General features: G+C 40.3%; 2 protein-coding genes across 2 annotated transcripts; both read left to right on the top strand.

Annotated features, from left to right (window-relative positions):
* The first annotated feature begins 154 nt into the window (after positions 1-154).
* Positions 155-2070, top strand: LOC105704463 (DNA-directed RNA polymerases I and III subunit RPAC1). The gene is made up of 7 exons (XM_012433687.2): positions 155-253; positions 328-387; positions 605-795; positions 931-1112; positions 1199-1387; positions 1458-1706; positions 1887-2070. Exons 1-7 carry the CDS (start codon positions 203-205, stop codon positions 1997-1999), a joined length of 1035 nt encoding a protein of 344 aa, XP_012289110.1. The 5' UTR covers positions 155-202; the 3' UTR covers positions 2000-2070.
* A 349-nt stretch (positions 2071-2419) lies between these two features.
* Positions 2420-6103, top strand: LOC105704427. The gene is made up of 2 exons (XM_012433641.1): positions 2420-3611; positions 4461-6103. Exons 1-2 carry the CDS (start codon positions 2420-2422, stop codon positions 6101-6103), a joined length of 2835 nt encoding a protein of 944 aa, XP_012289064.1.
* The last annotated feature ends 7010 nt before the right edge of the window (positions 6104-13113 follow it).

The raw sequence follows: 13113 nt of genomic DNA, 5'->3' as shown, positions 1-13113 counted from the left end.
TTCGGCACAAATTCTTAAGTGAAATTGTGAAGTATACATACGTTAGCGGCTCGCACCGACCAACAGGGGACAGCACAGGAACGTTCGCGCGACCTGCCCGTGAGCAATCTCCCAACTCATCTCTGCGTTGCTCTATGTTGAACGCTGTTGAAAGCGTGGTTTATAATTTGCTACAAAACTAACCTATACAACATTCAAAGCGATGCAGTCGCGGAAACCTCGCGTAATATTAGAAGAATACGGCATTCCTAATGTATTATCAAATTTTTATAAGGCATTTGATATTCTCTGTTATTATAAATAATGACAATGTTAATAATGTTACAGGCAGCCGAATACTCTAACCTTCAAGCAGAAGGAGGATGGTCTATAGAACATTTCAAAAAGGTGTTGCATTCAAATCCATTAGTTGCAATAACTTTTATTTTAACACGCTGAAAGCTGTATGGGCTATTGATCCACATTCCCTTTAAGAATGCATGTTCTTTAATTGTTTCAGCCCTAAGTATATGATATGCAATAACTTAATATTTCAATATTAGGATACATTGTAATATGAAGAATTTAACACCTGCAAGACTTGTTATACTTTTTATTGTTTCAGTCTTTAAAAGTTGAAATTGTAAGAGAATCGGATGATAAAAGAGAAATGGAATTTGATTTAATTGGAGTTTCTGCGGCTTTAGCAAATGTATTTCGTAGAATACTATTAAGTGAAGTACCATCGATGGCACTTGAAAAAGTATTTCTGCTGAATAATACCAGTTTAATTGCAGATGAAATACTTGCTCACAGGTATTATAAAGTTTTCATAAGTTTTTATTATATGTTGTTAAATATTATTTTTATAGTAATAAGTCATTTATATGAAGGTATAATTTGACAAATAATGGGAGGAGAGTTTATTTATTTACTTTGACAAATATGTAGACTAGGATTAATACCTCTGAAGGCTGATCCTCGACTTTTCGAATACTGTTGTAATGTTGGGTCAGAAGAAGAAGTCAGTGATCAAGATACGTTACGATATGAAATGAAAGTTACTTGCACATGGAACACCCAAGCTCCTAAAGATTCACGACGTCCAGAAGATATTTACCGAAATAACAATGGTAACTAATATTGTTTAGGGATTGTTAAGGGAAAATTGAAATTATCATTTTAATAGGGCTTAGAGTATGTAATAACTTAATTACAGTATATAGTCGAGATATTAAATGGGTTCCCATTGGAAGACAAGCAGAGATATACCCTAATGGAGAGGAACAGTTTGGCGTTTTAGAAAATGATATATTGATCTGTAAGATGCGCCCAGGGCAAGAAATACATGCATTTATGCACGCAGTTAAAGGAATTGGCAAGGATCATGCAAAATTTTCTCCCGTAGGTATGGTTATTATCAAAAGTTATGCAATGAATTATTAAACTGATTATAAACTAAATCATTTCTTGTCCAGCTACTGCCACCTATAGGTTGATGCCTGATATCCGACTGACAAAACCCGTTAAAGGTGAAAAGGCAGAACGTTTAAAGAACTGTTTCAGCCCTGGGGTTGTTGAAATCGTGGAAACTAGGAAAGGTAATTCTGACTCACGAGAAGCCAGAATTAAGCAACCGCGACATGACAGTTGTTCAAGGAATGTGTTTCGCTATGATGACTTAAAGGACTGTGTTCAACTTGGACGGATACCAGATCATTTTATCTGTAAGTCTGCATCTTTAATTTTTTTGTGAGTGGTGGTGAGCTCATAATTTTTAAACAGTAAATAGTTATGAATAATTTGCTATACGTTCAGTGTGTCAGACTACAGATTTCAGTTACCTGAACACTTATTGCAATTTCATATGGAAAAAACAGATTGTATCTGTAATTTATGTATTTCAGATACCATTGAATCAGTTGGTGCTTTGCCAGCTGGAATTTTATTTCTGGAAGCTGTTAAGGTCCTAAAGAGAAAATGTAAAGCATTTATCGAAGAAATCGATAGCATCGATTAATTTTAATGAATATTAATTAATTAACATTTGTAACAATCTTTCCTATGTAATATTTAAGAGTAAAAATGCCAATTTTCAGAAGCATAATATTGCTACGACAAAACTGGGTTTTATTCGGTAATCCTTACACTGCACATTATTTTTCGGAATATTGTAAAACAGGCATTAAAGAAAGATCTGTGAGGTTTATTCACGTGTGTTTACAGTTGCCATGGCAACGGGTCTAAAGACAGGTAAAAATGTTAGCCCTTGGTTATCAAAATCTGTCAGTTGGAATTCTAACCACATTATGATGGTCAATACAAAATCAAGATTACCGTTTTATAGCATAAGTAATTAATGATGATTACCTTCAGACTTTTGTAACATCAATTTTTACATAATTTACTAGTCCCTGTGATAACATTTACCCATATAATAATGGCAAGCAATCTACCGTTTAATCCGAAGCAAGAACAGCTTTACATGCTGGAGTTTCTTCTGGACTGTTTGAACGTAAAACCTGAAAGAGAACACGAAATTGGATCAACGTCATTATCTGTACATTTTGAATTTGCCGATTTCGCACGATTTGAGGTAAAACAAGAGGAATTTGTGTTTTTAACGAGGCAGGTTGAAAAGACACCAACCTTACCAATTGATCATAAGACCAAAAATGGATTAATACAGTTTGGCGCTGGTAAATCGTGCCTCTTCACTAAGCAACCTGCAGACCTAATAAGAGCCCTAAAATCACAGCCACTAAAAATAAGCGTGCACCATGTGTCCAATAAACAATCATGTACAAAGAACGAAGAACCAACGATTTGCGAAACGTTGGTTCCATTATCGGGATGTCTTTGTGACCAAGTAGCAATGAGCATGAACGATGCGAATCATTTACCCAGGCCGTATGCATTAAAGAACACGTACAATCTCGTCGACCCTCAGGGCGATCCGTTTGGCACAATTTCCATTTCCTTAAGACTCTCATGCTTTGGGAAATTCATAATGACACAATTTGCGTTCCAAGAAAAGTCATTCCTATTCAAAACCCTCCGATCGGCAAACGAGTTTCAGTGCACCCGCGTCCTTCCCGACGAGGATGAATTTAAAAAACTGGAACTCGCTAGGAACAATATCTGTAGACCTGACAGTCCGATTTTCCAGGAACCCGAAATTGATCCTTTGCCAAAGCCACGATCCGTCATTGCATTGTCTACAGTCTGTCAGGAGCTAGCAAGGAGAGACAGCGAGTCGGTTGAAATGGTCTCACTGATAAGAGTTTCGTCTGAAAAGAAATCTGATGACGCGGGCCCTCAGGAGAGCGAGGAAAAAATATCTCCGGATTTGCACCTGACAAGCGACACATGCATTTATTCTCCCGAAGGGATGCATTTCAGGCCTCTGAGAAGTGCACCATGTGGCGGTGCAGTTTGTCCAGGTGGTATTTGCGCCGGTAAAAAACTGCTCGAAATAGTTCCTCCAGATCATTTAAACAATGCAGCTGGGAAATCCTGTAATTCGGAAAGTCTTTCTATTAGGAATTCCCAAACTATGGCAAATTTCACGACTATTTGCTGCTATAGCGCAAGAATGAGAGGCGGTGGTTGTTGCGACAATAATGAACCAGGTAGTTCTTACACATTCCTGGTTTAATTCCATCGACTTGAATATTATTCCGCGCATTAAGGTGAAGTGAAACACGTCGAGGAACTTGATCGACGTCGATAAAGAAGATTTTTCTAAATGCCTACGTTGCCGACGTTCGTTTTTATGTTGACAGCTGTGTCGAATTATATTGGATATCGTACAAAATGGCATACTCCACCTGTCGTTTTCGTACAATAAGTATCAAGAAATCGAAGTAAAACTCCAGAAATCCTCTGGATTCGTGCTTTCTGGGGCCCTAATTGACTGCAGAGGGACCCCTTGCGCCATCTGTGATTATCAGGTCAATTAAATTTTCACTCCGAGACCTCGTATTACCATCGTTTTAGCGTAGAAGCGCATACAACATTTTTTTTGCCTTTATCTCGTTCAAATGCGAGTTTATCGATTATCAGAGTGTTCTAAATTGTCGTAAAATTGTCCAGACCCTTTCGATTTTCATATCAGAGCTTTCGATAATTGCATATTGATCGAAATATGAGAGCTCGACGCCATTTTGGTTCAGGTCTGGGCTCAGTTAACAAATTAAAACAAAAAATCCAAATTTTGAATGTGTCAGGACAATTCTTAGATGATCACGAGTGATGTATCAAAGTTTCAGACAGTTTGGTCTAATACCCTTAAAAAAAAGTGTTGCATTCGAAACGACTGATTTGAAGGGGGTTTCACTTCACCTTAAATGTGAAAAGATATCTGGAAAAGGATGATCATAATGGCTGATGCTCGATGAGTAGTCGAATCGGTCTTGAATGACGAAATATATTTCAAAAGTTATTTTGAAAAACTATGAAATCGATTCTGTTCTTCTCAGATCATCTTCCAATCGGTGAAACCCGGAATAAATCTAAAACCACCGAAAGGGAATCGAGACTCATGGGCAGTAACGAGATTTCAAATCAGAGCCGCATAATACAATCACTTCATACTTTGCTCTCCGGTGCCTGTAAACCACCGTCCAAGGACGACAAACCAGGGTGCTGTTGTTTCGGAAAAACAGGAGCCGGTGCCAAGAAGCCATGCATGGGAATCGACTGCTTGATAAAATCGTTCAAAGAGACGCAGAAATTTGTCGAGGGCATCGGCAAGGTGCCTGGAATGGCAGGGCTGGGGCTGATGGATCCCTCCGAGAGTCCATACTTTGGGAGAGCTCGAGAGGAAGGGCGAACCACGTGTATGGAGAAGAACGTGGCCCAGCAAGTGCCGCCACCACCTTTGCCCGATAATTTGAGTTCGTCTCATCCTACGGTTCACACTTTTCAGAGGAAGGTCCAGACCCCCGAGAAAGTCCCGGACACGGGAATAAGCAACGCTCCTCAAGGTTTTGGAGGGTCTCCAAGCCTGTTCGCGGCACGTCCGGTGGTCTCGAAGGAGGTTCCTCCAACGCCAACTGCGAACGAGGTAACGCTCATTCTTGCCGGCAAGGTAAAGAAGAAAGAGGAGAAGGTCGAAAGGCAGAAAGAGCACGAGACGATCACCGCGCCGATGACCAACGAGACCGGGCCCTGTGGAGAGCCAAAGTGCAAATCCAGGCAGAAGAAGCCGGTGCACAAGGTCTCCAACGAAACCACCCAATCGCATAGACTATCCGTGATCAAGAAACCTGCCCAGCTGACAAAACCATCCGTCCCTGGGAGAGGGTCCAATATAAAGAGCGAGAAGTTCCGTCATCGGGCGAACAAGGGTAAGTCGATCCCCTCAGGACCCGGAGGAGATCGGAACGTGCTGGCCAATTCGTTGATCAAGGTGAGCAAGAGAGTGATGAAGTCCGTCCACGAAATGGCGCTAACGAACCCAGGGATCTATTACGGGCACAAGAATTGTCTGGACCTTTACATGCGGATACCGGCCAACATGGGCTGGCTTTGGAACACGGGCTTGGAAACGCACAGGCACTCTTTGGGCTGGAAACCAGGCGCCATATCAAGATATGTGTACGGACTTCTGAACGAGGCAAAAGCTGGCTCGGGTGCCTCCTCGGAGAGCAGACCTGCAACGCCCACCAAAGGAAAACGGGGGAAGGTGTTGAAGAGCAAAAGTTCCCACGCCCTGGGCCGGGCCAAAAAGAAGGAGGGCTCCAACGAGGAAATTGAACAACCTCCTACGCTGCACATTCACAGAAAGGACGGGACGTACTACGTTACCATGTACCCCGTTCGGCAGAACATGCTGGACAATAAGGACTTGGAGCCTCCGAAGCCTCTGCAGTTCAAGATTACCAAGAACAAGGACGACGTCTCTACGTGCTCCAGCTCGACGGCCTCGGACATGGAGATTGAATTTTCACCACCCGCTGCCGTTCTGCACCGGAAGAAGACTCCCGAAATCCGGGATGTCGATACGCAAGTCAAGCAACAGGAAATTGTCGATGCGCTCAAACAAATTGCCGCCAAACCGGGGAAAGCTGCCGCATCGAAACCCGACGTGGCAGGAAAGAAGGGTGGAGGCAAAAAATAATTTTCTAATATATTATGGGTACACGTGTTTGTACGTGATACCGCTTTTTAATGTCCGTACTTTTTGTCTATCGAGTAATTTTGACGATAATGTTTTTACTTATGGCTTTCGAGCGACTTTCGTCGCGACCGAATGAGCTTATGTTCCAGTTGAATTTTTAATTAGAAAACTATTGGCTTAAATAAATTTTAAATTGTTATGATCATTGATACGCGTTTATGCATACAGCATATGTGGTTGGGTCAGGTACGGCTTGTTGGTACTTAGAGGTAAAAGAGATTAAGCATTGTCCCCGAAACCCCATGGAGCTACGAAGGCTACGTAGGAGCGTACTCGATAAATCATCGAATACGGAAAATCTGCATCGGCTTTTGTGATCCTATAAAGTCCATTACGTAACTGCAGCTTCCGTTCCAATGGCGGAGTGTTTGTTATGATCATTATTGCCTGTTATCGCAGAATGTTCACGATTTGTGCACACGCAGGGTATTATTATAGGAAAGTGTGGATTGCCGATGAATAGCTCGGAAAAGGGGAACCGAGAGAAAGGGAGGAATCGAGAGAGCGAGGTAGATGAATATTCATACAATTTATAAATGCTTCTATGGAACAATTAATATGCAATAATTTCGCCGATAAGCGTATCAATTTCCTCTAGTGAGAAGCCGACGAAAAACATTCCCCGACGTTTGATGAGCAATACCGGTTGAACTGTTGAAGTTGAGTAATGAGAGGATATGAATGGAACATTGCGTTATGAAATATCAGGTATAGTAAGCGGCTTTGACTTGTCAAAATCGATTTTTTTTTTTGTCAATTGATGAAAACAAGCGTTATGAAGAGAAAGAAAGTGTTGCTTGTGCGCCTCTGGAATATCGGATTAGCTGCAAATCTTATAAATTATATTTTATTTACAAAAAAGATATACGTAAAACATTAAATGCGTGTTTTTCGTTGCGTTTTCGAAACAGCGTTTTTTAACATGGTAACCGTAATATCTGAAAAATGTATTATCGAATCCACTCGAAATTCTGTACTTATATTCGGTGGATGCTGAAATTAGAAGTTTTTCAATGAATGCAAAATAAAAAAAATGTGCACCTTAAAAAATGACCCGTTCTTTTGTAGAAAGTTAAAACTTCTGTTTTAAAATACCACCGTTTTGAAATTCCTTGATATTTTTAGACCATCCTAGTTCCGACGTCAGCTGTACTCATGTAAACCAGCACTAAAAATCTTTCTGTTTTCTCTGTCTCAGACTTCTACTAGAGCCAAATTTACGGTGACATCGAGAAACTGTTCATTTGATAAACTCCAGCAAATTACATATAATTTTGGGACAATTCAGTGTTATTACTTAGAAGAACAACTGTACGATTTTAAAACGTAATTACCATATCCAGAAAATTCCAAGTTAATAAAAAACATAATATCGATTCTTTCCAAGTTTCAAATATCATTTTATTGTTTGACCCTTTGTGTTAAGGAGCCGCTTAACTAAAGGTTTAAGGAGACACGTGACCGCCGGTTGCAGGTTTTACTTCTTTGAATTTCCACCACGTGTCCTTATCAAGGAATGACAAAAATGATAAAATCATTCAAGATGGGAGTTCGCCGATCGGCTCAAAAGTACCTCTGCGACTAATGTTTATTTTTCTCACCATATCTGAGAAAATCTTCACCCGTGGAAATGCGATCTAGTGGGAAAAGAGAATCGTTTCCTTCGCAACTTGGTTCCGTATTCCGAGATATCGTGATACGAGCGAAGGGATAGCCGGGGCTAGATATCTCGAGGATTCAGGGGAAGATCCCTCGAGGCGTTCAACCAATTAGCTAACTCCGAGGCACTTCATCCCCCGAAACCGCTAACGAAGAACCAGTGAGCCCCGAGGAAAGAAGGGAACGAAGGTAGGCAACCACCTTGGAAGATCCGATGGCGAAAGTGCCCCGGGTTATTCGACATTCTCTGGTCTCCATCCGAAACGACGGCCGGGCCAAGCTTTTATTTTATCGTCGATTCCGGGGGCTAACTTCTTTCGGCCGCCAAATATTACGGTTACGGACTTTTAATTTCCCGATTAAAATTCCCCTTACGCCATGAGCACGTCGACGACACCTTGGAGGAGCGCACTCTAGAGATCGCGTTCGCGAGGGTGGTTCTTAATGCGCACCTATAGCACGAGTACGGTCATTCTTCTACAACTATTTCATCACAATTTTCATGGATTTCCTAACTCTCATGAAGATCTGAAAGTATTTATTATTCGGTAGTAAATTTCGGTAGAAATTTTATGAGCAATTCTGGATCTGCATTAGAACTTCGAACCTTTCTTCGTGTTGGTAATTCGGTAAGGGACGAGTCTCACGAGACTATGATAAATTGATGAGACCTTGTTGAAGCTTCGAAGATAATGGTACATTGGTACATATCTTTATACGGAAAATTAGTTTTAGATAGTAGTGCACGTAAAGGTGCGGATGAATACGTAGCCGATAGTTCTTTAATCTTGAAAAATCGTAAGAAAAATGGCGAAATTAGTGGAGATAAGTACGAAGGATCGCTTTGAATTATTTTACTTGAGACTTTTACGCGTCGCGTACCTTTGAAGAATGGATCTATGGGTGAGGACCAAAGGAGGCTGTTTCAGGATCTGAAGATCCGGCCTCACCGATCATCAAACGTGAAGCAGGGGCGTCGGGAGTTTTCCCTGCGAGTTTTAATTGAATCAAATAAAAAGGAAGGGAGGCTTAATTAGCCTTCTTTGCAGGAGTTACCGAAACAGTTGGGTCGCAGTTTCGCCAAGTTTTCAACGGTGCTCGATAATGAGTGCGACGCCCATCGTCGGTTTTTTCTAGGAAGACGTACCTTATAGAACTGGCTTTGAACGGTCGTTGAAGTCTATCGAGTTATTGTCCCCTACTTACCCCTTTTCCTTTCCACATTCTGAAGTTTGGCTCGAAGCCTTCGAAGAATAATTCCTAAACATGGAAATATGATTCTTCGTAAATTCATTCGAAGATTTTAATTATATCAAATGCGAAGCGTTTTATTTTTCACTCCATTTACATTTCGAGTTACCGTTACCGAGTTATTGTTCGAAAAATCATTCCTAAACAGGGAATATGATTTTTCGTAAATTCATTCAAAGATTCTTTTTATATCAAATGCGAAACGTTTCATATTCCAATTCATTTACATTTCGACTTACCCTTACCGAGTTATTGTCTCTTACTTACCCCTTTTCCATTCCACATTCTGAAGTTTGTTACCAAGCCTTCGAAAAATCATTCCTAAACAGGAAATATGATTTTTCGTAAATTCATTCAAAGATTCTTTTTATATCAAATGCGAAGCGTTTCATTTTCCACTCCATTTACGTTTCGACTTACCGTTACCGGGTTATTGTCCCTTACTTACCCCTTTTCCATTCCACATTCTAAAGTTTGTCTCCAAGCCTGCGAAAAATCATTCCTAAACAGGGAATATGATTCTTCGTAAATTCATTCGAAGATTTTTATTATGTTAAATGCGAAGCGTTTCATTTTCCAATCCATTTACATTTCGACTTACCCTTACCGAGTTATTGTCCCCTACTTACCCCTTTTCCATTCCACATTCTGAAGTTTGTCTCCAAGCCTGCGAAAAATCATTCCTAAACAGGGAATATGACTCTTCGTAAATTCATTCGAAGATTTTTATTATGTCAAATGCGAAGCGTTTCATTTTCCAATCCATTTACATTTCGACTTACCGTGCCTTTTCTGTGTTAATATCATAATATGCAAATGACATCTTGAGGAAAATATCCTTATCCTATCTTTTTCCGCTCGGCGAGGAGTTCGTCGCGCCAATTTCCTCAATTTCACCCTCGCAAAGAGAGTGCCCTTGTGACAATTCTGGAAGAATATTGCGGATGTAATTAAATCCGAGAATCGTGTGCAGATGACTTATCAAACTGAACGGCAGAGGTAACCGCGTTCGTGGACATTAATTCTCATTTTGCAGGGAGGATCGAGGCCGCAAACACAATTAGTTCCTTCCTGCGTAGCTTTCCTATTTTCTTCATTCTCCCCTCGTTTCTACCATTGCGTATGCATGTCCTTAAAGGGCGAGGTACACGCTCGAGGGAAATTAGAATATTCGCTATACGCATGGCTAGCATGAATGCTCGGATTTCGGTTGTGCTATCAATGGACCGTACTTACTAAATAAACCATAGCGGACCTATCATACAAGGATGTGGTTTTAATGATTCCATTACTGATTTTTAAAGTTTCCGCGTTTTCAAAGAGGTAGCGTACCTAAACCAAGTCATTCACGTACACTGATAAAAAAGCCTCTGCAAATTTACATACTTAATCATTGGTTATTTTAATGCCACAATAAATTGCAGTAAAATTGCATTGTTACTGTAACATTACATTCGGCATCTAAGTTGAGTTAAAGAAAATTATAACGTAATATTACATTTAATTCAAGTAAAAATGCATTAATACCGTAAATATACAATGTTACGTGCATTTATATATTTTCGAATTTGTAATTTTTCGATTTTACGTTTTTCTATGTAAACCTTCATTGATGAGGTGTGTAAAAATGTATGTAAATTTCCATCTATTTTTATCAGGGTAGTGACGTAAAAATTATATGAAAAATAGTTTCGATAACCTCGATTTATATCGGCTATTTTTTTCTACGATAGATTCGCTAAATATTGCCATGTTAAGACATTATTTTTAAGTTAATTTGCAATGTTTCGTTACTTAATTATGTACACAATACATCTGTCTACATTGTAAGAGTTAAAAATCGAATTATGAAATGTAAAAGTAATAGTAAACTGTTTCTTTAAAATTGATAAACTGAGGATAAAAGGAATATAATTATTTTGAACAGCAAAATAAACAAGAAATATGATGCATTATTAAGAACATTGCAATAATTGGCACACTTACCTTACACCAATATCAAATCAAAGAAACCAAGAGTTTCCCATCCCAGATTATTTTCCTTTTGATTAATTTTCACCAGCGCCGATCCATTTCAAGGCAGCTCCTGCAATCATAAAAAAAAAAATTGAAGGCGATTAAATCCACGAGTGCACAGTACATTACGAAATGGAGCACAGAGACTGTCACTCATCCCATGTAGCGTTTAATGTTTAAATTACACGAGTGGTCTATCTCTAATTGAAATTGCCCTAGAGGACGAAGTGACGAGTTTAAGAAAGGTTGCTTTATTAAGAACATTGCAACAATTGGCACACCTATCTTATACAAATAGCAAATCAAAGAAACCAGGAGTTTCAAATCCCAGATTTTTTTCCCTTTGACTCATTTTCACCACTGCCGATCCATCCCAAAGCAGCTCCTGCAATCATAAAAAAGAAAAATTGAAGGCGATTAAATCCACGAGTGCACAGTACATTACGAAATGGAGCACAGAGACTGTCACTCATCCCTAAGTGCTCCAATTCGTAATAAATCCTTGGCTCGATCGAGGGGGCTTTAAACGATGGAGGGGGGTTAAAAGTCGAGAGTCCTGAGGGAGCTGTATCGGAACGAAATTCGGGATTTTCACGTCCTCGGGAGGAAAAAGGAGGAGCCGCGTCGATCTGCGATGGGCCGGGGAAATCGCGCTCCGAAATCGCCTCGTGCGGGGCGGGGTGGCGGAAGGGTGCTTTCAATCCCTGAAAGTCCGGTGTTTTTCGTGAAAACGGATAGCAATGACAGCCGGCGGGTCAGTGGGGGGATAAATCCAAATTAGTAAACGCCATTAAAATGCGTTGTTAACTCCCCGTGGGAGTGTGCGTGCGTGAGTCCCGGGTTGGCCGATCCACCCGCGCGTCGTGGCGCGCGCTCGTTTATTTCCTATCCTGGCACGGCTGGTTTAAAGCGCCGAGGAAAAAGGGGGAAAAACACTTTAACCTTCCTCCCCCTAATTCTTCCCCTTCATCTCTGTCTGGATATATACTTCCCGTTCGTTTTTACTTCTGCCATTGAATTTACTTTCGGCTCGCCGAGATTAGTATCGGCCGACATCATATTGCCATTTGATGTCGATTAGCAAATAAAAGGGTTGACAAAAGTCGAAACAGGAGAGGGGACTCATTTTGAAAAGGAATACTGTATCAATAGGTAATTGAGATAAGAATTGCAACGCGTGTTCCAATGTTAATACGTTTCAAGATTTGTCGGCAGGAGAGCAACCGAAAATACAGATGGCGGATGCTCGGGAATGTTGGGATTGGAGAGAAAATGTTTATGAACCATTTCAATTTGATAAAAAAATCCACCTGACGGACTCTGGTCGTAGATTCTCTTCACGCTTGATTCCAGCCATCTCCCATGGATAATTCGTTATCACAGGAACCAATGAGAAAAATTCAATAAAGTGAACGCATGTGGTTCCTTCTCTTCAAATTTCAATTGATATTTAACCGAGTTTGCATTTCTTTTGAAAAATGTATATAATTCTCTCACTTTTATATGTACATATTTTTTAATATGAAATCAAGTAGGGTACCAACAGTGTAATGTTATATGAAGAGTTCCGCTTCAATGGATGACGCGTGTGTAGTCGAGTAATACTTTTTAATATTCCATGCGATCCATTTTTTCGGTGTGCCAATATCTCGGAGCGATTGTGAAAATCGTATTTTTTTTGGGTTCTCCTTTCTCCCTCCCTCCCCTTATAATCGACTGGCCATCAGGAAATGTTATCTCTATTCGTCGAAACAGGCCTGTTATTGAAAAACCTATCGCCATACAGCTGGTTACATACTCCTGTAATTGCTTCAACATACATGGCAGAAACAACTGTGCCGGCTCGATTTTTATTAAAACCGGCCAATAGAATAGGACGCAATCGCTAACAGTGTTTTATTTATACGAAACCCCTAAATTCAGATAAACTTGGGGTGGACCGCTGTTGTCTATACTTTCGATATCGATTTTGCAGCAGGGAGCTTGCAGATGCACTTGTTTATTTTAACATGGATTATTAAACG

The sequence above is a fragment of the Orussus abietinus genome, unplaced genomic scaffold, assembly GCF_000612105.2.
Source record: "Orussus abietinus isolate OABI.00-Male unplaced genomic scaffold, Oabi_2.0 scaffold508, whole genome shotgun sequence".
Taxonomy (NCBI): domain Eukaryota; kingdom Metazoa; phylum Arthropoda; class Insecta; order Hymenoptera; family Orussidae; genus Orussus; species Orussus abietinus.
Note: the sequence above shows the minus strand (reverse complement) of the source record. Positions and strands in the feature narration are given on the sequence as shown.